At 53.5% G+C, this 22,261-nt stretch overlaps 1 protein-coding gene across 1 annotated transcript in view; it reads right to left on the reverse strand.

The window, feature by feature from the left end:
- Positions 1–22,261, reverse strand: part of DNAAF5 (dynein axonemal assembly factor 5) — a 35,565-nt gene that overhangs the window by 11,681 nt on the left and 1,623 nt on the right. Inside the window, exons 3-9 of the mRNA XM_061209241.1 lie at positions 15,037–15,161; positions 14,559–14,677; positions 11,039–11,271; positions 10,274–10,486; positions 6,477–6,620; positions 4,584–4,752; positions 2,533–2,680 (exon numbers count right to left, since the gene is read on the reverse strand). Of these exons, the coding sequence (XP_061065224.1) occupies positions 2,533–2,680; positions 4,584–4,752; positions 6,477–6,620; positions 10,274–10,486; positions 11,039–11,271; positions 14,559–14,677; positions 15,037–15,161 (1,151 nt within the window). The remainder of the gene's footprint in view (positions 1–2,532; positions 2,681–4,583; positions 4,753–6,476; positions 6,621–10,273; positions 10,487–11,038; positions 11,272–14,558; positions 14,678–15,036; positions 15,162–22,261) is intronic.

A 22,261-nucleotide genomic window follows, 5' to 3' on the forward strand; every position in this document is an offset into this window, starting at 1 on the left:
GGGTGTATTCCAGCCTCCCTCCCACTCTGTGGCCGAGGGGCTTCCCCAACACCCCTCCTGGATCTAAGAAAAGTGTGGCCGCTCTACCCCGAGCACCGATGGGGCGGCAAGTCACTCCCACAGGCGGCGACCTTACAGAGACGGGCCTCGAGGTCCCTGCAACCACGTGAGGTCCCTCTGACCATGCCCGCTACCTTGGCAAGAGGGCACCCTGGGGCTGCGCCTACGGTCCCATGTGTCAAGACACCGGGAGACACGGATGTTCCCGCCAACACAGTCGGGGACCTTCCTCTTGACATGCCGTCAGGACAAAGACAAAGCAAAACGAAATCGGGATCCCAGCCCCGAGCTCCACTGGCTGGCCTGGCCACCCGGCAGCGGAGCCACACGTGAGGCCCCGTCCAAAAGCCTGGGGAAAAGCCTCAGCCCTCCGTATGACTCCTGTACCCCACGGGCCTCTACTGATGGAACAAGACTGTATTCTGCCGAACAAAGGACGCATTGACTTGCTTCCCAGGGCCATTCCGGAGCACGCTTCACAGGGGGCTCCCGCCTGCAGCGTCAGCTGCTTCCGGACCTGGACCAGCGCGAGGGCCTGCGAGCCCACGGCTGCGCGGCGCCCCCAGCAGGGGGCACTCCAGAGCCACCGGCGCCTCCGACAGCGGACCTGGTGCAGGGCGACTCACACACATTCAAGGTTTTCTGCGTGCTTTAGTTTTTTAGCAAGGAGCTGCTGTTCCCTGCAAAGGGATTCACCAGGGGACTCTCTGGAAAGCTCAGCCCCGTGTCCTGGCTGAGGCGGCCCACGCAACGTGGCCACGAGGGCCTGAGGGCCGAGCGCTGGCCGTGAGGGGGGACAGGCAGTGGGACTCCAGTGATATGCTGGGAGCAGAAAAGGCACTGGACTCCCCAAGAATGAGTACCCCGCGTCCAGAGGACGCACACCTGTTCGCACGCAGTTGGGCCCCGAGACCAGGAAGCCCAGCCTGGGCAGGCCCACGGGCTCCTCCAGAACCACCAGCATCCGGGCCTCGCCCCGCGGGAGAAGCTCCGTGACATCCCGCACGAGGGGACGGCACTGGGCGGTGTCTGGGCGCCCAGAGAGGGGAGCAGGCCTCCTTCACTGGGGGTCGCACTCCAGCCAGGGTGCCCCTGCCCCCGCCGTCCTCTGGCTGGGAGCCCTGCACCACCCGGGCGTGCCGGTGCCAGAGGCGCTTTCGGGGGTGGGGTGGGGTGAGGAGGGGCCGCGGTCCTTTGCTATCTCAGACTCCGCCACTTCGTAACCCTGAGGTTCAAAACCAAGCAGGTGTTGCTTTCCAAAATCTTTCCTGCCTGTGAAAACAGTTAATCCTTGCACTAGGTAATTGTAAATTGAACAACTTCCTTCTCCTGATAGCGGTTTCTTTCCACAAGAAGACTTCAAGGGCAGCTTCTTGAGGGAACTCAGTTCAAGAGTGGGGGCTTCTTTCCTGGGGGCTGACTGTCCTCAGGGGGACGCAGCGGAGCAGGGGCCCCGAGGGGTAGTGACTGATCCGCCGGCTCTCTACTCACGGGGCAGCTGCCAGACCCGACTCAGTAACCTTTTTATAGTCTCTTCTAACCCTTGAAGTCTTTGCAGACAAGCAGGAAATAAAATTTCCTGCAATACAATGGGCTGGCTAGAGGCCCAAGAGCAGAGATCAGAGTAACATCCAGAGAAGTGAAGTCTGAATAATGACCCGTTATTTCCCCAGGAAAGTCCAGCACAGGCCGACAACAAAGATTTGCTCCCTCTCAGGGGACGGGTCCCCAAACAGCAAACAGCATCTCACTGCCTGACGCCCCAAAGCCCGTCCTGCGGGGGACGCTGTGTCGCTTTGCAAAGGGGGAGGGCGGGGCCTGCAGATGGCTCTGCTCCGGGCCTCACGTCCAGCCTGGGCCGCCCGCCTCCTTCCCTTCGGGGCCCCGAGCTGGAGGCCCGGGTGTTCATGCTGCCTCAAGTCCCTCCGGAGGACAGGAGTTTCCTAAGTTCTAACCTTAACGGTCATTCAGTCAATTCTCTGTGAGGCCTGAAAGGTACCAGAAGCCTTTTAAAGCTGAGAACAGCTAATGTATAAACCAGTAGTAGTTAACGTTCCCTAAAACTTTTTCATTCAGCGGAATTCTAACGACCACAAGAACGCGACTGATTTAGTGTCTCTCTGTGCGGTGCACTTGCTGCCCGGACTACGCCGTTTCCCTGGGGTGCTGGCTGTGTGGGGAGCCGCACGACAGCAGGACCCAGAGCTCGGGGTCACCCCAGGTCCCTCCTGAGACCTCAGTGTGGGGGCACGTGGGGACCACTCAGCTGCAGCACAGCGTGGGGGGCAGCATGGGGGGACCGCGTGGGGTGGTGGGGAAACTGCGTTGGGGGGCAGCATGGGGGGACCGCGTGGGGGGCAGCACGGGGGGACCGCGGTGGGGGGCAGCATGGGGGGACTGCGTGGGGGGCAGCATGGGGGGACCGCGGTGGGGGGCAGCATGGGGGGACCGCGTGGGGGGCAGCAGACCTACCCCTGCGAGTCCACCGTCTCCCTGGCTCCCAGCAGCAGCCCCGTCAGGGTGGAGAAGAGCTTCAGGCGCATGGGTGGGTCGCGGGCTGGCTGGAGGCAGCTCCTGAGGATGGGGACCAGCTGGGGCAAGGCTTCTCCGAGGGCAGGACCTAGAGCACAGACAGGGGCCTCATTCCTACGTGGCAGGAGGATGGGAGGACGGGAGCCCCGCAGCCGCTCTGGCTGCGAGAGGAGGCGCGTGCTGGGCACGGCCAGCGGATGTGCACCCTCAGCTCCGGGAAGGATGCTCTCAGCACAGGACGCCAGGTTCCGCCTCTCCCTTTGACCCTACCCCCCCATGGCTCTAATTGTTCAGTATGTAAACTTTCTTCTTTTTCCTACATCTTACCAAATTCTTAAAAAAATTTAAAGTCAAGCAATCTTTTTTTTTTTAATTTATTTTTAAAATTTATTTATTTTTGGCTGTGTTGGGTCTTTGTTGCGGCGCACGTGCTTCTCATTGTGGTGGCTTCTCTTGCTGCGGAGCACGGGCTCTAGGCGCGTGGGCTTCAGTATTTGTGGCACGTGGGCTCAGTAGTTGTGGCTCGCGGGCTCTAGAGCGCAGGCTCACTAGCTGTGGCGCACAGGCTTAGTTGCTCCGCGGCACATGGGATCTTCCAAGACCAGGGCTTGAACCTGTGTCCCCTGCATTGGTAGGCAGATTCTTAACCACTGTGCCACCAGGGAAGTCCCCAAGCAATCTTTTAAAGGCCAACCAAAACCCATTATTCAGACCATGTAGGCTGCTTGATGTGTGACCCTGAGCCTGGCAGCCAGCGTTCTTTCCCATGCCTGTTACTAGATGAACAAATGGTGCCACTGTCCCCGAGCCTGGAAGGATCCCAGACGCAGTGACGGTGCTCAGGACCTGGACCTGCACGTGATGGGGAGAACACAGTCTCCGGGGTCTAGACGTGAGCCGCAGCTCAGAAGAATCGGGTCACCAGTTGCCCTCCCCGCCAGGCCCTGTGCTGACCCGGGACATCGTATGTCAAAAGTGAAGCCGTCACCCTCAGGCCCTCTGGTTTACACCCGGTCTGCTACTTCTGTACTCAGTCAGGACTTCAGTCTTTTCAGAGGCATCACCTCAAAGCCCAGGGTCAAAGCCAAACAAGCGTGGCTGGAGGATCCACTGCAGCCCGAAGCTCTGCTGCTGCCCGGGGGCACTGTGGCCAGGAGCACGGCGCGCAAGACCGCGAGCTCGGAGTCCCGCTGCCCCGCCGGTCCTACCCTAATCCCCGGGGCAGGAGGCCAAGCGGGCGCAGAGGGTAGGCAGCACCTGGGGGAAGAGCACGGGCCACACAGGACGCCGTGCAAAGTCACGCTTTTAAGGTTTAACACAGGGACTTCCCTGGTTGCCCAGTGGTTAAGAATCTGCCCTCCCATGCAGGGGACGCAGGTTCGATCCCTGGTCCAGGAATGAACATGCTGCGGGGCAACTAAGGTCACGCGCCACAACTACTGAGCTCATGCGCTCTGCAGCCCATACGCCGCAACTACTGAGCCCATGCGCCACAACTAGAGAGAAGCCCATGCGCCACAACTAGAGAAGCCTGTGTGCTGCAATGAAGAGCCCACGTGCTGCAACGGAAGATTCCGCGTGCCGCAACTAAGACCCGACGCAGCCAAATAAATAAATAAATAAATAAATAAATAAATAAACAAAATTTAAAACGTACATTGGTCCTATGTCACACTCTTGAACTAATTCTTCTTAAAAAAAAAAAAAAAAAGGTTTAACATAAAAATGTGTGCCTGGGCAGACTTTAAAGACCCACGTTACAGCAAGTCTTCACTAGAAAGTTCGCAGCATCTTTTCAATTAAGGTTTTGTTCCTTAAAACAGCTGTTCTCCGCAGGTCGAGAGTGACCGTGAGTGACTGTGAAGAACCAGGCCTGGCGTGCCGCCTCCTGGGTGGTGCTGAGCAGCTGTGCCCGTCTGTGCCGGGGCTGCTGGGGCCACCCCGGGACCAGCGCTCTGCACCCAGCCCGGGGGCGCCCGTCTGTGGCTCACCTGAGTGAGTGAGCACCACGTCAAACTGCAGGAGCTCCTTGGAGTGGCTGGTCCAGTCCTGGTGCGAGGCAGCCAGCCGCTCCAGGAGGGCGCCCACGTGCGCTCGGAAGAGGTCCTGGCTGCCGTCCATGCCCTCCACCGCGGCCAGCTCGGCCAGCGTCTCCTGAACCTGCGGGAGCAAGTCACAGGCTGGGGCGATCCGATCTTGGGACTCACAGACCCCACTGGAGACCCGTCCTCACCACCTGAGGGAGGGAAGCCACTCGGGCACACGCCATGTGGCCCGGGGCTCCCACGACGCCCCTCCTGTCTGTATGAGACATAACGAAATGGACAAACGAGCGTCTACAGGCAGTTCAGGCAGCCCCCCACCCCCAGGATGCACCACCCGGGGCAGGGCAGGCAGCCCCCCACCCCCAGGATGCACCACCCGGGGCAGGGCAGGCAGCCCCCCACCCCCAGGATGCACCACCCGGGGCGGCGCAGGCAGCCCCCCACCCCCAGGATGCACCACCCGGGGCGGGGCAGGCAGCCCCCCACCCCCAGGATGCACCACCCGGGGCGGGGCAGGCAGCCCCCCACCCCCAGGATGCACCACCCGGGGCGGGGCAGGCAGCCCCCCACCCCCAGGATGCACCACCCGGGGCGGGGCAGGCAGCCCCCCACCCCCAGGATGCACCACCCGGGGCGGGGCGGTCCCCGCAGGGCGGGAGGCTCCCCCTGGGGCCCCAGCCAGGCTCCACCTGTGGAGACGGGGGAGTAGGCTGTTGCAGGGACTGCACTGAACAGACTTAAACCACGGGTGCCAAAGATGGGCCCACGTCCTCGCTCTCAGAGCTCTTCACCTGGCCAGACCGCCGGCGACAGCGTGTCTGCTGCTCTGCGGGCTCAGAGGAGACGGAGGACCGGACCCTCCTCCCCCTAGGGCTGCAGGAACAGGACGCCCCCAGCACTCTGTGCGGCTGTCCCGGGGACCGAGTCTGGCCTGCAGACTCACCCGTAACGACAGATTCGGCTTTTCTAGTATTTACAGCCCTATAGTGACGACCTCCCTGCTCAGACACGTGCTCTCCGGAAAGGGGGTTTTTAAAGAGAGGAAGAAAACACGGTTTAGGAAGGCGCCGGGGAAGGGGAGGGCAGGCGGGGGGCCTCCCGGACACAGTGTGGATGGAGAGGGGGAGAGAACCAGGGGGAGAAGCCGAGTTCTCAGCTTGGGGAGAAGTGGTCAGACAGCCGGGTCTCTGGATGGTCCTCGCAGCCGCAGGGAGCTGGATGTCAGAAGATTTTAAGTTAAATACAGAGCCCGGGGGGGGGGGCGGCGAGGGGGGCACCTCCCTGGCGGTACAGTGGTTAAGACACCGTGTTTCCAATGCAGGGGATGCAGGTTCGATCCCTGTTTGGTGAACTAAGATCCCACATGCCGTGTGGCACGGCCAAAAAAATAAAGAAGCAAGGAAGTTCAATGGAGAAAAGAATTTGAAAAAAAAAAATACAGAGCCAGGGGAATGGAAACAACTGTGTAAAGCTGGGCTGCAACTAAATAGGAAAATCATGATATTATTTTTTCTCTTGACCTCCGGTGCACGTGTGTATTCTTAACCTCACTGAAACGCAGATTTGAGACGAGGGCGGCCTCGTTTCTTGTCTGTTTCTCCAAGATGAAGCAGCCGGCCTTCCTCTGAGATCCTGAAGCCAACTGGCAGTTGGAGGGAATTTAAAATCCCGTGTGCCCCTGAGGCCGCCTCGAGAACGACTCACCCCGCGTGTTCCAGGCTCTTTCATCTTAGGTAGCCAGTTCGCTGGGCAAGCCCGAGGCTTGGAGTTCGACAGCAGAGACTGACAGATGGCAGCCTCCCGTCCAGGGGCTGAGGCAAAGCAGGAGGGCCCCCTCACCTTGGCACCAAGGCCCGCGGGTCCCCACAGCGCCAGGACGGTCACCAGCACCTCCACGAGCGGCACGCCGGCCCCTCGGCAGTCCTCCCGGCTCACGGACACCACGGCCCGCACGCACTGCAGCAGGCGCTCCCCGTACAGGCGCTGCGGAGAGAGCAGGGCACCGTCAGCCACCCCTGCACCCGCCCGGCGGCCCGCACGAGGCCCCACTGACCAGGGCCACGGAGCCACGGCGACGCCGCGAGCGGACTGGGCCAGGATTCTGGCACATCAGCCATAAAGAGGGTGCCCCTCTGCACAGCAGGGAAACCGAATCCCTGTTGAATCCCCGAGAATCGAGGAATTCACGGCAACTTTGTTAAGTGCTTGATGGTATTTGAGTTACATTTTTAAAAAGTTTGCGTGTGTTAGTGACACACACTGTGGAAGTGACAAGTGGAAGGACAGGGGATCTTGGATTTGCTTTGAGCACCCCAGCTCTTCCCACCCCATCCCCGAAGGCAGAGAGAAGCTGGACCGAGGAGGACGCGGCTGGAACCGGGCGGCAGGCACGAGGGGTGCACACTGCTCCCCTCCCCTTCTGTGCACTTCTGAGTGTTTCTGTAATACTAAGTTAAGAAAAATAAATAAAATTCTGTGATTCAAAGATGCTTCCAGACCGACGGGGGACAAGGTGACACCTCGGTCGGGTCGAGCCCATCTCTCACCTCCCGGGCTCCAGCCTCATCCACTGTGAAATGGGGGCCAGAAGTGGGCACGGGGCGGGGGCCCCAGAGGAAGAACCACCTAGAACACCCCTCCCACATGCCTGCTCTGCTATGTTTCATAAAGGACAGAGGGAACCGGGGCAAAATGCTTAAGGTTTTTTTTTTTTTTTTTACTAATGGGGGTGTGAGCTCAAAAGTTTGGTGAAGATTTGGCTAGACAATGGATTGGTTCTAAAATCTGAATCAGCTCTAAAATCCTATGACTCATTCACAAGTGATATAAATCATGGAAGTTTAAACAAAAAATTCACTGTGGCATGTCCCCAGCCACTTGGGGGTCCTAACTCCCCTGAGAAGCCAAAATTGGTGTTTTATTCAAATACTTACTTTTCCCACAGCCCCATTTCTTTCAGACCTGGATTGACTGATTGATTGATTTTTTTGAGGGCATGATTTTGGTTAATTTCTAAATGACCTATAATACATATTTAAGGAGCTACCATTCTTTCAATTAAAATAAGCAGGGATTGGGACTTCCCTGGTGGTTCAGTGGTTAAGAATCCGCCTGCCAATGCAGGGGACACGGGTTCGAGCCCTGGTCCGGGAAGATCCCACATGCTGAGGAACAACTAACCCTGTGCGCCACAACTACTGAGCCTGCATGCCACAACTACTGAAGCCCATGCGCCACAACTACTGCAGCCCACGCACCACAACTACTGAAGCCCACGCGCCTAGAACCCGTGCTCCGCAACGAGAAGCCACTGCAATGAGAAGCCCGCGCACCGCAACAAAGAGTAGCCCCTGCTCGCTGCAACAAGAGAAATCCTGTGCACAGCAATGAAGATGTGACTCAGCCAACAATAAATAAATTTTAAAAATTAAAAAAATAAAATAAACAGGGAGTTGCTCTCAGCATTGGCTGAGCCATCTCACGGCACCTCCAGATGCTGGAACTAACCAAGGGTCTGTGTCCTTCACGAGCACTGCCCTCCTGCTGTGAACACGGCACCACCTCTGAGGAAACGGGGCCTTAATGTTCACGGATTACACGATATTTAACCAGAGGATTTTCAACATCTACCTACCTACCTACACACACACACACACACACACACACACACACACACACACACACACACACGGAAAAAGAAAAGAAGACACAGAGGGAACTGACATAGAGGGAGATGCCACAACTTCACCGGAGAAAGCGCCAGGCACTCCCATCCCAGACCCCACACCCGATTCCTGAGTAAACAGGAGGAAACGAGTTACTTCTGTTTTATCAACCGTTTCTGCATCTCAGTCCCCTGTCGATAAACAACCAAATTTCAAAGCAGAGGCTCAGGTCCTGTCAGCTGAGCCCAGGCCCAGGCAGACGAGCAGAACGTCTCTGGGGCCCTGCTGGCCCAACCCGGGGCCCTTACATTTAGTTTGGTCTTGAAGCATCTGAGGCCTGTCCTCACAGCCCCTGGAGAATGACTGCAGGAAACGCTAGCGTGACCCCTCCCCGTGTGGAGGCCGTGCCTCCTGGCCACCGGCGTGCGGGAACGGGAGTGGCTCGCACGCCTGGGGTTCACACCGGCTGGCCCCTTGGCCAAAGGCTGGCACGTGTCTAGAGACACGTGTGCGGATGGAACGGTCAGGAGGGGCCCCTCTGTTTGCAGGACGGAGTAAATCTTTCCCGGAAGGACTGCAGGCAGAGGAACCAAGCACGCGCTCTGAACTAGACGGATCGAGGGACCGTGGTTTCCTGTAACAACACTCAGGTGTGAAAAGACGTCTCCTTTGCTGCACAGCTTGCAGCACGTGCACTGAAACACCTACACAAACTTTCAAGCTGCACCTTCTAGAACGGAAATGCTTCTGGAATGAAAATCCTCGTTGGAACCAGTTGAGTAAAATGTGGAACTTTTTTCCACATTTTTAGATAATCATAGTTTATCTTAAAAATGGGTTTTGGGAAAAGTTGAAATACGGCTGAAAACACCAGGAGCAGGTGAAAAAGCCCACGAACGTCTCCCCTCCCAGACCCCTGCTCCATCCCCCCCATCTGTGTTTCCGAAGCTGCCTTACAGGCTTATTAAGATGGTTCCCACACGACTGTGAACGTATGTCAGAGTCAAGGCCAGATGCAGGTGTGGAAGTGCATCTCCCGGTGGCTGAGCGGTAGCTGGGCACCCCTGTGGTCCAGCTCTGTGGCCGTGGCAGCCACTGTCAAGTGTCAGCTGTGCGGGGCCAGCTTCCCATGGCCCAGGGGGCCTGCAGTGCATGGGTCAGACGCCTGGCGAGGCAAACCCTCGTTGCTCTACAGAGAGATGGGAGGGTCACTGTCCAATGCAAAGACTCAGGGTTTAAGCCCATCACAGCCACGTGAAAACAAGGTAATTATTTTTCCTTCAATAGCAAACAATTGTCAATTATTCCAAATGACTAAGCCTAACTACCTACATTGCTTCAGCTTCAGAAGTAATGGATTTACTGCTCAATTTAAGACAAAACAAATCTGTAACCACCAAGCACAGCTCCCAATAACGGTTGCCAAATCAGGTTGCCTCTTGGAAGCCCCGTTAGAAGCCAAGTGACGGGGGTAAGAATAAGCTCACCATGGAGACACCGTGTCCGACATGGACGAACAGACGGGGCGTGTGGACTCCCAGGTTCTCTGGGGGGGGCGTGGGGGGGTCTCCATCCGAGACCACCCACAGCAGTGCCACCCTTAGAACGGAACTGTCCTCAACGATGGACGTGCTCTATCCTACACCGTCCGGTGCTGCAGCCACTGGCCACACAGGGCTACTGGGCGCTCAAAATGCGGCCAGCGTGACTGAGGACCTGCCTTTGCACTTTGTTTCATTTTACTTTAAACGGCCACCATGGTGGACGGAGAAGGACAGGCCAGGAAGCACGTGCGTCCAAACAGGAGAACCTCAGGGCCGCACCCCAGCGACCACGTCGGTCAGATGTCCCCGCGAGGCCTGTGGGACTGACAACTGCTACGTGTGGACGGTCCCACAGGGGACCGAGTCACCGTGGAGATGGGTGGACTCTACGATCCCCCCAGCCCCACCCTCTCCCGCGCACGCTTACATTTTCAGACCCTTGGCAGATGTGAGCGTGGGCCAGCTCCACGGCGATGACCTTCACGTGCGGCCGGAGGGCCTCCCTCGGGCAGCCCCGGATGACGGAGGCAAGGACCAGGAGGCCGGAGGGGGAGGGAGACTTCCTCAGCGACGACAAGATCAACTTCAGAAACACCTCCGGGCTGACGAAGGTCCCGATCAGCTCTGCGGATCTCGCGCACTGAGGGCAGACGGAGGCCTGAGGCTGCCGCCCCTCCCAGCCCCTTGCTGCTCTGCGTCTGCCGTGCCCACTTTCACCTGCCAGAAACAGCCCTGCAGGCCCGTCTCTTCCTAACATGTGCTCAAACGCCCACGAAAATCGGTGAGTCCCCTCATGAGCTCAGAACTGCCAGGGGAAGGAGTTCGTGCCGTTTGGCGGGGGGAGGGCTGTCAGCGCGTCCTCTCTGGGGCCCAGCTGCCTGAGCTGGACTCATGGGGGCGGCTCTGCACGTCTGTCCACGCAGTGACCACTGCAGTGGCCTGCGGGTGGAGGATGTGTTTACTTTCAGACACAGGGCCGCTCACCTGCACGTGCTTAAAGAGAACCTTTAAACGCCATTTTTTATGGGCACGCAGGCTGGATGCAGACGGCCGGGGAGAGCCCGGGGGCCACAGAAACACCTACACCTTCACACGGGGGTGACGGCATGCCTGCTGCTATCTGTCCAAGCCCACAGACTGCAGAACTAGGAAGGGTGCGTGAGGCCCCTAAGGACAGCGGAATGCCACTCACACTGCGGACCACGGCCGTCTCCTCGTCGGCGCAGGCGCGGAGCAGGGTGCGCAGGACGGGCTCCAGGTGCTGCGTGATGTGGGCTTCCGCGTGCAGCAGCAGTACCGCCAGCAGCTGCGCCGACTTCACCCTGGTCCCCACCACCCAGTCGGTGATGTCGTGACAGATGGCGGGAAGGATCTTGGAGAGGTTTCGGAAGACCAGCTCCCGGCAGCCCAGCCCCGGGCGGCTCCCTGTGGGTCATAAAGATGGATGGGAACCCGCGAAATGCACAAACAAGATCTCAACGACTCGTATGGAAAGTCACTTACTACACGTTCCTCACTTAAGGCACACTTACAGGTTTTATTTTGAGGTCTTAAAAAACTCAAACCAACCCTGAAGACAGAAATGAAGCCACAAAGTGTCATAATTTACTTTAAGTTTTTACAGCGATCCTGAGGTGTGACACAATAAACTACATGCTCGAAGGGCACAACCCTGTAAGTTTTGACAAATGGATACAACTGTGAACCACCACGGCCATCAAGATAACACACACCTATCACCCAGCGATGCGCCCCGCCCTGCCCTCCCCCCAGGCAGCCCCGGTTGTTCCCCGTCGCTGTGGGGAGCCGCAATGTCTAGATTTTCTGTGAGTGCAGCTGCGCAGCACACGCCCCTCCCTGCCTGGCTTCCTCCGCTCTGAGGCCCATCAGGTGGTGGGGGGCGCCGGCCCCTGCTCACTGCTGAGCCGTGTTCCAGCACACGGACAGACCACAGTCTGTCTGTCCACCTGCCGACGGGCGTCTGGGCTGTTCTGCCGTGGGCTGTCGCCGACGAGACTTCTCTCGGGTGGGCGCCCAGGAGCGCCACGGCTAAGCACATGGAAGGCGGGCACTTAACTGTTTTAAGAAATGGCCGAGCGGTTTTCCAACGCTGCTGCACTGCTGTCTGCCCTCCCCAGCCGTGCACGAGACCTGAAGCTCCTCCACGTCTGCACCACACCTGGCGTGGGCAGTCTTAGGTCAAGGCTCCAGGCAGGGAGGGGACATCTTGTGGCTTCAATGCGCATTCTCATGAGCAATGACCTGGAGCACTGTCTCATGGGCTTGTTTGACATCTGTGTGTCTTCAGTGAAGTGTCTTTTCAAATTTTTTTTGCCACTAAAAAAACTGGATTGTGTTCTTGATATTGAGTTTGAGAGTTCTCTCTGTGCTCTGGACACAAGTCCTTACGTAAACAATTTGCAAACATCTCAGTCTGTGCCTTGTCGTTTCATTCTCTTAATGTCTTTCAAAGAGCAGAAGTTTTCATTTTGATGAAAAGAAATTTATCAGTCATTCTTTTGTGGAGTGTATTTAGGTCGTACCCTTAGATCATGTGGCATCTGGGGTTAATTTTCGTTTATCAGCAGGGTTGGATCCAAGCCCACATTTTGCACATCCAGTGATTCCAGCACCGTTGCTGAGACGTCTTTTCTCCCCTGAATTGTCTTTGCAACTTGCCAAAATTCAGAGTCCACAGGCCTGTGTCTGTTTCTGGACTCTGCTCTGTTCCACTGGTCTGTCGGTCTGATTTTTTATTTTTTTAATTTATTTTTGGCTGTATTGGGTCTTCGTTGCTGCATGCAGGCTTTCTCTAGTCGTGGCGAGTGGGGGCTACTCTTCGTTGCGGTGCACGGGCTTCTCATTGCAGTGGCTTCTCTTGTTGTGGAGCACAGGCTCTAGGCGTGTGGGATTCAGTAGTTGTGGCACACGGGCTCAGTAGTTGTGGCTCACGGGCTCTAGAGCGCAGGCTCAGTAGCTGTGGCTCGCGGGCTTAGCTGCTCCGCAGCATGTGGGATCTTCCTGGACCAGGGATCGAACCCGTGTCCCCTGAATTGGCAGGCAGATTCTTAACCACTGCGCCACCAGGGAAGTCCATGTCGGTCTGTTTTTATGTTCATAACCTCACCATCTTGATTACTGTGTTTTTATGTCTTGAAACCAGAAGTACTCATCTTTCAACCTGGGTCTTCGTCTTCAAAGTTTTGGCTGTGCTAGGTCCTTTACGTTTCCTTGTGAATTTCAGGATAAGTTTCTCAATTTCCATAAGAAAGCCTTCGAGGATTTTGATTGCAAGATTTTGACCTTAAAGACTCAAAACAACTCTGGAGATAGAAATGAGACCGTGACATGTCAAAGTTTAAAGTGTGTTTAGTAAAAAGAACAGCTTGTACCATGAGGCCTCACTTTGAATTTCTGTTCCTGTTACTTTTCGCTTTTTATGGTACATGAGAGAATTAGTTCTAAATGTTTCAGATTCTGTTGGCTGTTTAAGTGAGCTTGTTATAATTTTGTAAAAAACAAGCAAAACAATAAATGCCCTTTTCTTTCTGATGACATGTCCCTTGTGGAAAGTTTGTGGGATGAGGGGACAGGTTAGGACCGTCTGGGGAGTGGTCCACTGACAGGCGGGCACACGGCCTGAGAGGCATTTCCAGAGATGCAGGCCTCACTCTGAAGATGGCTCTGAAGCCTCCTTTCCTGTACTTGATACGGCAGACATGATAATTTAAAAGATGGTGCATTCTCAAACTTTACTAAATCAGAAAAAACCCTGCTGGCAACTAATTTTTGTACCTTTTCCAAAACATGCGTGATTTCCCCTTACAGCAGTTGTGCGGCGTGGGAGGTGAAGCTGCATGAATAAACATGTGGACCAAAAAAACAAAAAGCACGGGCCTCCCAGGTTTGGGGGAGGAGCCGCCTTCTGGGTCTCACAGTGAACAGCAGCGGGTGCACACGAGGCGTGAGCAGCTGTCTTCATGCTGCCCTTCGTGCAAGGCGTCCCCTCCAGGGCGGCCGTCCGAGCCTGACTTCACCTGACCAGGGCTGGAGGGGCCCGCGGGCCCCGGGCCCCGTCCCTCCCATGGTGCTGCCCGTCTGACCTGGTGCATGTTTACCAGGCTCTGTCCCTGCCAGCGGCACTCCACCATCGCTCCACTGTAAGAAGACACCTGCAGACAGACGGCAGTGGTACAGGCGTCCGATCAAGTTCAGAGGAAGGGACTTCGTTCCCAGACAGAAAGCGTTTCCAGAGCAGAAGAAACTAGACATGTGTGGGGTTGAGGGGCAAGGAGGAGGGCCGCAGCCCGGCGAGCAGGGGGCTTCCTTGGAAACGCAGCCCGGATCTGACTCAAGAGCTAAGGGAAAACACGGCGTGCCCGTGCACACACACGCACCCGCGGACGCTCACAGTCTGGCAGAGAACCACGACGAGGGGCAGGACGGGAGGTCCAGCAACGGGAGCCTCTGTTCTGAGGGTAGCATCACCCGAAACACAAGGACTGCATCTCACCAGCTACCTGCGTGTTTGCTTCTTCAGGCGAAGCTCACAGAAAAGCTTTGTGAGATGACAAAGCACCACCCATGTCCAACATCTCCCCATCAGTCTCACGCTCCTCAGCTGGCTGTGCCCGCACGTACCCAGGGAGGCCTGCCCAGGACCGCGAGGGACTTGCCCTGCCCCACCGCTGGCCTGGGCTGGCCGCGCTCACCTGGCGAGGGGTGGTGTGTGGGGGGCGGACCAGCGAAGTCCAGCTTGTCCTTGAGGTCTTCCTCGTTCTCCATCTGCCAGCGCAGCCCAACCTGCTCCCAGAGGCCGGCCGCCCCGCACCTGCCGCACAACACAGACCCAGGTCGGGGGGCGCCCTCCGGGGGGTGGCCGGATCTCTGCCCGAGGGAACTCACCAGCGAGTCTGCTGTGCCTCCATCACTAACCCAAGCAAAGTGCTAAAGATGCAAAACTGTACTGTCAAAGCCCCATGGCCTCCCAGCACGCAGGATGCGTGGACACGGTGGCTCCTGCAAGACTCTGGACCAAAGGAAACAACCACCGCTGTAAACAACAACTTAGGAAAAGCCAGCGCCTGGTGAGGCAGAGCAGGAGGGAGGCATGCGGCTCGTCAGGTCTGGGGCGGGACGCGCTGGCCCCGGCACCCAGAACCTCGGCCCGTCCGCCACGTCGCCACTTACGCGATCTCGGGGATCTCGTCGTCGAGGCTGCTCAGCAGGAGCGGGATGAGCTTGTGGAAGAACGAGTAGCGGTCCCGCAGGCTCAGCAGCCAGGCCCCGGCCACGCGCGTCACCGCCTGGCGCACCTGCAGGCAGAAGACGGTGAGCGGCCTTCACGTGCGTGGGGACCGCGGCAGCCCCGGGCCCACCGTGCGGTCACAGAGGGGCCCCAGAGCCGGCTCAGGTGCTCTGGCAGCTCTGCCATCCACATCTCAGGCCTGGAACGAAACGCTGGGACCCTAGGTCTCGCTGCTTCGACCCCTGTCCTCCGGGCTCAGGCCGGACCCTCCACTGGCCACAGCAGGTCCCGCAGCCCCGCCTCAGCCCTGTGGCATGTTTGCGGCCTCCTGTGTGGGAACCTCCTGGCTGGGCTGGGCACTGGCCGCCTATGTCCGAGAAGGTGGCGTGCATGCCTCTACCCACCTCACCCAAGAGGTGAGCTTCGTGTCGCATGTGACCCAGGGAGCAGCAACAGGCCTCCGTTTTTATCATGTTCTGATTGGACCCAAGGGTTCCGATGCCCGTTCCAGTTTAGTTGGGCAGGATCCCACCCATGGGGGCTCGGGTTACATCACACCCCGCGGGCCCCCGAAGTAGCCAGCACTGGACGAGGAACAGCCTCCTTGCCTCGGCTTCAGGTTCTCCTCTACGTCACTGGAACTCACCTGGGAGGTAAGGTTCATTCTTTCATCTGCCCCTCCCCTCCCCTTCCGTCTGCCCCCCTCCCCGTGGCCCCCTCTGTCATTCCTGAGCACCAGTGAGGGGCTGGGGGCCAACCAGACCTGCTCCCTCTCCCATTCCACCAGGGTTCTGGCCCAGGGCAGGCGCGCACAAGTGCCCAAGGGCCTGAGCTGATCACCTGCGGGGCGCCAGCAGCGGGGCAGGTGGGGCTGTTCCCAGGGAGGCTCCCGGGCAAACGCCTATACGGTCACATCCTTGGAGCCTCAACAACAGGGTCAGTGTTTTATCCCAACTACACAAAGCACACAGAATTCCGTCTTCTAGATGAAACATCTACAATCAGAGATGAGCAATGTGCAGAGGGAGCTCCCGACGGTCAGGGCGACCCCGGGGCAACCGAGGGCATGTGCCTGTTTATGGGCAGTGACTTAACCTGAGCTGGGTGCTCTCACCTGGATGGTGCACTCAGGGGGGCGGGGCCTTTCTGGGCCTGGAGGAAGCTGTGACAGCCCTGCTGCACCGGGACACCACCCCTTCCCACCTCCTTGGACATATCCTGCAGACCTCAAGTGACCAGGCTCCCGAGGGAGAAGCAAGGCCATCCCTCTGGGTCCCCTGCTGAGAAAGTAGGGAGGGACAGGCCTCTCATCACTTCCTGGGTAAGTGATCAGAGCCTCTAATCTTCCTGTGTAATAGAACAGGCACCTGGAGCCATTCTGGCTGTCTGCACACACACTAGCAAAACTGTCCTGACTCGTGCAAGTTCAATGTTTCACTGTATAAAGTAACTGTGACCGGCACAGGGAAAGGTGCTCAACATCACTAATCATCAGGAAAATGCAAGTAAAAACCACAGGGAGATACCAACTCACGGATGCAGAGGAACTGGATCCCTTGTACATTGCTGGTAGGAATGCAAAGCAGTGCAGCCACGTGGAAAACACTTTGGTGACTTCAACAAGCTACACATGTGTTACTGTAGGACGGACACAGCAATTCCACTGAGTGTTTACCCGAAAGAAGTGAAGCAGGACTCAAACGGATCCCTGCACACCATCGTCCTCAGCATCTCTAGTCACAACAGCTAAAAGGTGGAAACAACCCAAGAGTCTGTGGACAGATGAATGGAGGGACACAACGTGGTCTGTCCACACGGTGGATGTTATTCAGCCTTAAAAGGAGCAAAGCACTGACACCTGCCACAGACGGATGGGCCTCACCAACATGACGCTGAGTGAGAGAGGCCAGTCACAACAGACCCCATCCTGATTCCACTTACATGAAACAGCTAGATCTGTCAACTCCAGAGAGACAGAAAGATTAGAGGTCATCAGGGGGGTGGGGGGGACGGGGAGTAATTGCTTAACGGTCACAGAGTTTCTGTTCGCGACGATAAAAAAAGTTTTGGATGGTGGTGATGGTTGCACAACACTGTGAATGTACTTAATGCCACGGAACTGTGCACTTAAAAATGGCTAAAATGGCAAATTTTGTTATAAACATTTTACGAAAATTTTTAAAATTAATGATGTAATATATCAAAAACATTGAACACTTTAAGTGAGGGAATTGTAAGGTATGTAAATTATGGCTTGATAAAGCTGTTTTAAAAAATGAAACAAATCAAAATAACGAGTTAATTATAAGGGAGCCCCCATAAGATGATCAGCTGATTTCTCTACAGAAATGTTGCAGGCCAGAAAGGAGTGGCAAGATATATTCTAAGTCCTGAAAGGGAAAAATCTGCAACCTAGGATACTCTACCCAGCAAGATTACCATTTAGAATAGAAGGAGAGAAAAAGAATTTCTCAGACAAGCAGAAACTAGAAGAATACAGCAATACTAAACCTATCCTAAAAGAAATATTGAAAAGTCTTCTCTAAATAGAAAAGAAGCGAGAAGCTATAGGAAAGAGAAAAATCACAATTGGAAAGTAAATCACTTAAATAAACCAGTATATAGGTTAAAAAAAAAATGAAAAAAATTTTTGTGACAGCAACAATAACCACAATGAATGACAAAAGGATAACTATGAAGGTGTAAAAGAGGACATCAAAATCATAAAGTGTGGGGGAGAAGAGTAAGAAAATGTAGATTTTTTTTTTTTTTCCAGAATGTGTTTGAGCCCATAATGACTATCAGTCTAAAGCAAGTAGATATAATTATGGGTTAACATACTTGAAAAACAAGGTAGCCACAAATCAAAAACATACAACAGATTCACAAAACCCAAAAAGAAGAGAACACAAGCATAATATAAAAGGAAATCATAAAACCTCTGGCTAGGCTCACCAAGAAGAAAAGAGAGAGGTCCCAAATAAATAAAATGAAAAATGAAAAAGGAAAAATAACAACCGATACTGCAGAAATACAAAAGACCATAAGAGAATACTATGAACAATTATATGTCAACAAATTTGACAACCTAGAAGAAATGGACAAGTTTCTAGAAACATACAGCTCACCAAAATTGAAACAAGAAGAAATAGAAAACTTAAACAGACCGATTACTAGAAGTTAAGTAGAATCTGTAATAAAAAATAAAAAAGCTCCCTGCAGGGAATTCCCTGGCGGTCCAGTGGTTAGGACTTGGCGCTTTCACTGCCAGGGCCCAGGTTCAATCCCTTGTTGGGGAACTAAGATCCCACAAACTGCATGGTGTGGCAAAAAACAAACAAACAAAAACAAAACAAAAATTCCCTGCAAACAAAAATCCAGGACTGGATGGCTTCACTGAGGAATTCTACCAAGCATACAAAGAACGTACACCTATCCTCCTCAGACTCTTCCAAAAGACTGAAAAGGAGGGAACACTCCCAAAGACATTCTATGAAGCCACCATCACCCTGATACCAAAAATAGACAAAGACACCACCAAAAAAGAAAATTATAGGCCAATATCTTCGATGAATATAGATGCAAAAATTCTCAACCAAATATTAGCAAACCCAATCCGAGAACACATAAAAAAGATCATACACCACGACCAAGTTGGACTCATCCCAGGGTCACAAGGATGGTTCAACATATGCAAATCAATCAATGTGAAACACCACATCAACAAAAGACAAAAACCACATGATCATCTCAATAGATGCAGAAAAAGCATTTGATAAAATTCAACATCCATTCATGACAAAAACTCTTACCAAAGTGGGTATAGAAGTAACATATCTCAACATAATAAAAGCTATTTGTGACAAACCCACAGCCAACACAATACTCAACGGTGAAAAGCTGAAAGCCTTCCTCCTAAAATCTGGAACAAGACAGGGATGCCCACTCTCACTACTTCTATTCAACATATATTGGAAGTCCTAGCCATAGCAATCAGATAAGAAAAAAGAATAAAAGGTATCCAAGTTGGAAGAGAAGAGGTAAAATTCTCACTATATGCAGATGACATGATACTATATTTAGAAAACCATAAAGACTCCACACAAAAACTACTAGAACTGATGAACAAATTCAGCAAAGTAGCAGGATACAAGATTAACATGCAGAAATTGGTTGCATGTCTTTACACTAACAATGAAACATCATAAGGAAATTAAAACAAAAAAATCTTTTAAAAATTTCAACCAAAAAATTAAAATACTTAGGCATAAACCTGACCAAGGAGGTAAAAGACTTACGTGCTGAAAGCTATAAAACATAAAGAAATCTACAGATTTAATGTGATACCTATCAAATTACCCACGACATTTTTCATAGAGTGAGAACAAATAATCCTAAAATTTACATGGAATCATAAAAGATCCAGAATTGCCAAGGCAAACCTGAGGAAAAAGAACAAAGCAGAAGGCATAACCCTCCCAGACTTCAGACAATACTATAAAGCTACAGTAATCAAAAGAGCATGGTAGGGGCTTCCCTGGTGGTGCAGTGGTTAAGAATCCGCCTGCCAACGCAGGGGACACGGGTTCGAGCCCTGGTCTGGGAAGATCCCACATGCCGCAACTAAGCCCATGCACCACAACTACTGAGCCTGCACTCTAGAGCCCGCGAGCCACAGCTACTGAGTCCATGCGCCTAGAGCCCGTGCTCCACAACAAGGGAAGCCACCGCAATGAGAAGTCCGTGCACTGCAACAAACAGCAGCCCTCGCTCGCCGCAACTAGAGAAAGCCCGTGCGCAGCAACGAAGACCCAACGCAGCCAAAAATAAATAAATTTATTTAAAAAAAACCAAACAGCATGGTATTGGCACAAAAACAAACCTATGGATCAATGGACTAGAGAGCCCAGAAATAAACCCACACAACTATGGACAATTAATCTTTGACAAAGGAGGCAAGAATACACGATGGGTAAAAGACGGTCTCTTCAGCAAGTGGTGTTGGGACAGCTGGACAGGTGCATGTAAATCAATGAAGTTAGAACACACCCTCTCACCATACACAAAAATAAACTCAAAATGGCTTAAAAACTTAAACACAGACATGACACCATAAAACTCCTAGAAAAGAACATAAGCAAAACATTCTCTGACATAAATCATACCAAGGGTCAGTCTCCAAAGCAACAGAAATAAAAGCAAAAATAAACAAATGGGACCTAATCAAACTCACAATTTTTTGTACAGCCATGGAAACCATAAACAAAACGAAAAGATGACCTATGGACTGGGAGAAAATATTTGCAAATGATGTGACCGAGGGATTAATTCCCAAAATATACAAACAGCTCATACAACTCAACAACAAAAAACCGAACAACCCGATCGAAAAATGGGCAGAAGACCTAAATAGACATTTCTCTAAAGAAGACATACAGATGGTCAACAGGCACATGAAAAGATGCTCAACATCGGTAATTATTCGAGAAATGCAAATCAAAACTACAATGAGGTATCACCTCACACAGGTCAGAATGGCCATCATTAAAAAGTCTACAAATAACCAATGCTGGAGAGTGTGGAGAAAAGGGAACCCTCCTACACTGTTGGTGGAAATGTAAGTTGGTGCAGCCACTATGGAGAACACTATGAAGGTTCCTCAAAAAACTAAAGCTATAGCTAACATATGATCCAGCAATCCCACTCCTGGGCATATATCCAGAGAAAGCCATAATTCGAAAAGATACATGCACCCCTATGTTCACAGCAGCACTATTCACTATAGCCAAGACATGGAAACAACCTAAATGTCCATGGACAGGTGAATGGATAAAGAAAATGTGGTATATATATACAGTAGAATATTACTCAGCCATAAAAAAGAATGAAATAATGCCACTTGCAGCAACATAAATGGACCTAGAGATTGTCATACTAAATGAAGTAAGTCAGAGAAAGACAAATACCATATGATATCACTTATATGTGGAATCTAAAATACGACACAGATGAACCTATCTCTGAAACAGAAATAGACTCATAGACATAGAACACACTTGTGGTTGCCAAGGGGGAGGAGGGTGGGAGAGAGATGGAGTGGGAGTTTGGGATTAGCAGATGCAAACTAGTATATATAGGATGGGTAAACAACAAGGTCCTACTGTAGACCACAGGGAACTATATTCAACATCCTGTGATAAACCCTAATGGAAAAAAGTTTAAAAGACAACGTACATATATGTCTAACTGAATCACTTTGCTGCACAACAGAAATTAACACAACGTTGTAAATCAACTATACGCCAATAAAAAAAACAGAAGAAAGAAACAAATCAAGAACCTGTGGTTGGAGGCAGGGTGGGTTGCTGCGAGCAGCCTGGGGCCAGACCCAGGCCTGGAGCGGGAGGCCAGCTCCAGCTGGGGGCCCTGCGTACCTTACACCAGCCCCAAGCCTCGGACGTGGAGGACTTCTGTGGGAAGGAATGAGATGATATTTAATGTATGGATGGACAGGACACGAGGAGGCTGGCACTTCTGCTGTTGGGGCCACAGGGGCCACATGCCGACCACCCTGCAAGTCCCCCACCGGCAACCACTGCTCCTCCCGCCCCAAGGGACCAGAGCCCTTCACCCCATCCTCCCTTTGGGAGAGAGCCTGCCCTCACAGCCTTCACTCTGCTCCCCATGGCCTCAGATCCACGACACGCCCTCTGAGCTGGCTTCTGCCAACAAAAGAGCCGGTTCTCTCACCTCCACCTGCCTGCCTGTCTTGTCTGTCTCTCTCCCCTCAGGCCCCAAAGCCAATGGAAGGAATTGCCCCAACACACCAACCCTGGCTCCATCCTCCTCCCAGGCCTCGTTCGCCAACCTCTGCGGCTTTTCAATTAAATCACCTTGATGGAGGAGGATGTTACAGATGCTTCTGCAAACCGTGGAAATAGTGTTTAGAGTTTCTTCCTAAAAGGAAGCAGTCCTCTTCCCCATTCCTTAGAATTAAGAATAACAAATATATTAAGACAACTCAGCTCTCCCCCAGCTTCTCAAAGACGTGAAATAGGAACACCTGTGACTGCGAATGATGGAAGGACATTTAACGTCACATATAGTGTCTTTAAAAAAAGACAAAAGTGAGTGAGTGATAAATAGCACACTGGCACACTTCTGGTG

The sequence above is a fragment of the Eubalaena glacialis genome, chromosome 13, assembly GCF_028564815.1.
Source record: "Eubalaena glacialis isolate mEubGla1 chromosome 13, mEubGla1.1.hap2.+ XY, whole genome shotgun sequence".
NCBI lineage: Eukaryota > Metazoa > Chordata > Mammalia > Artiodactyla > Balaenidae > Eubalaena > Eubalaena glacialis.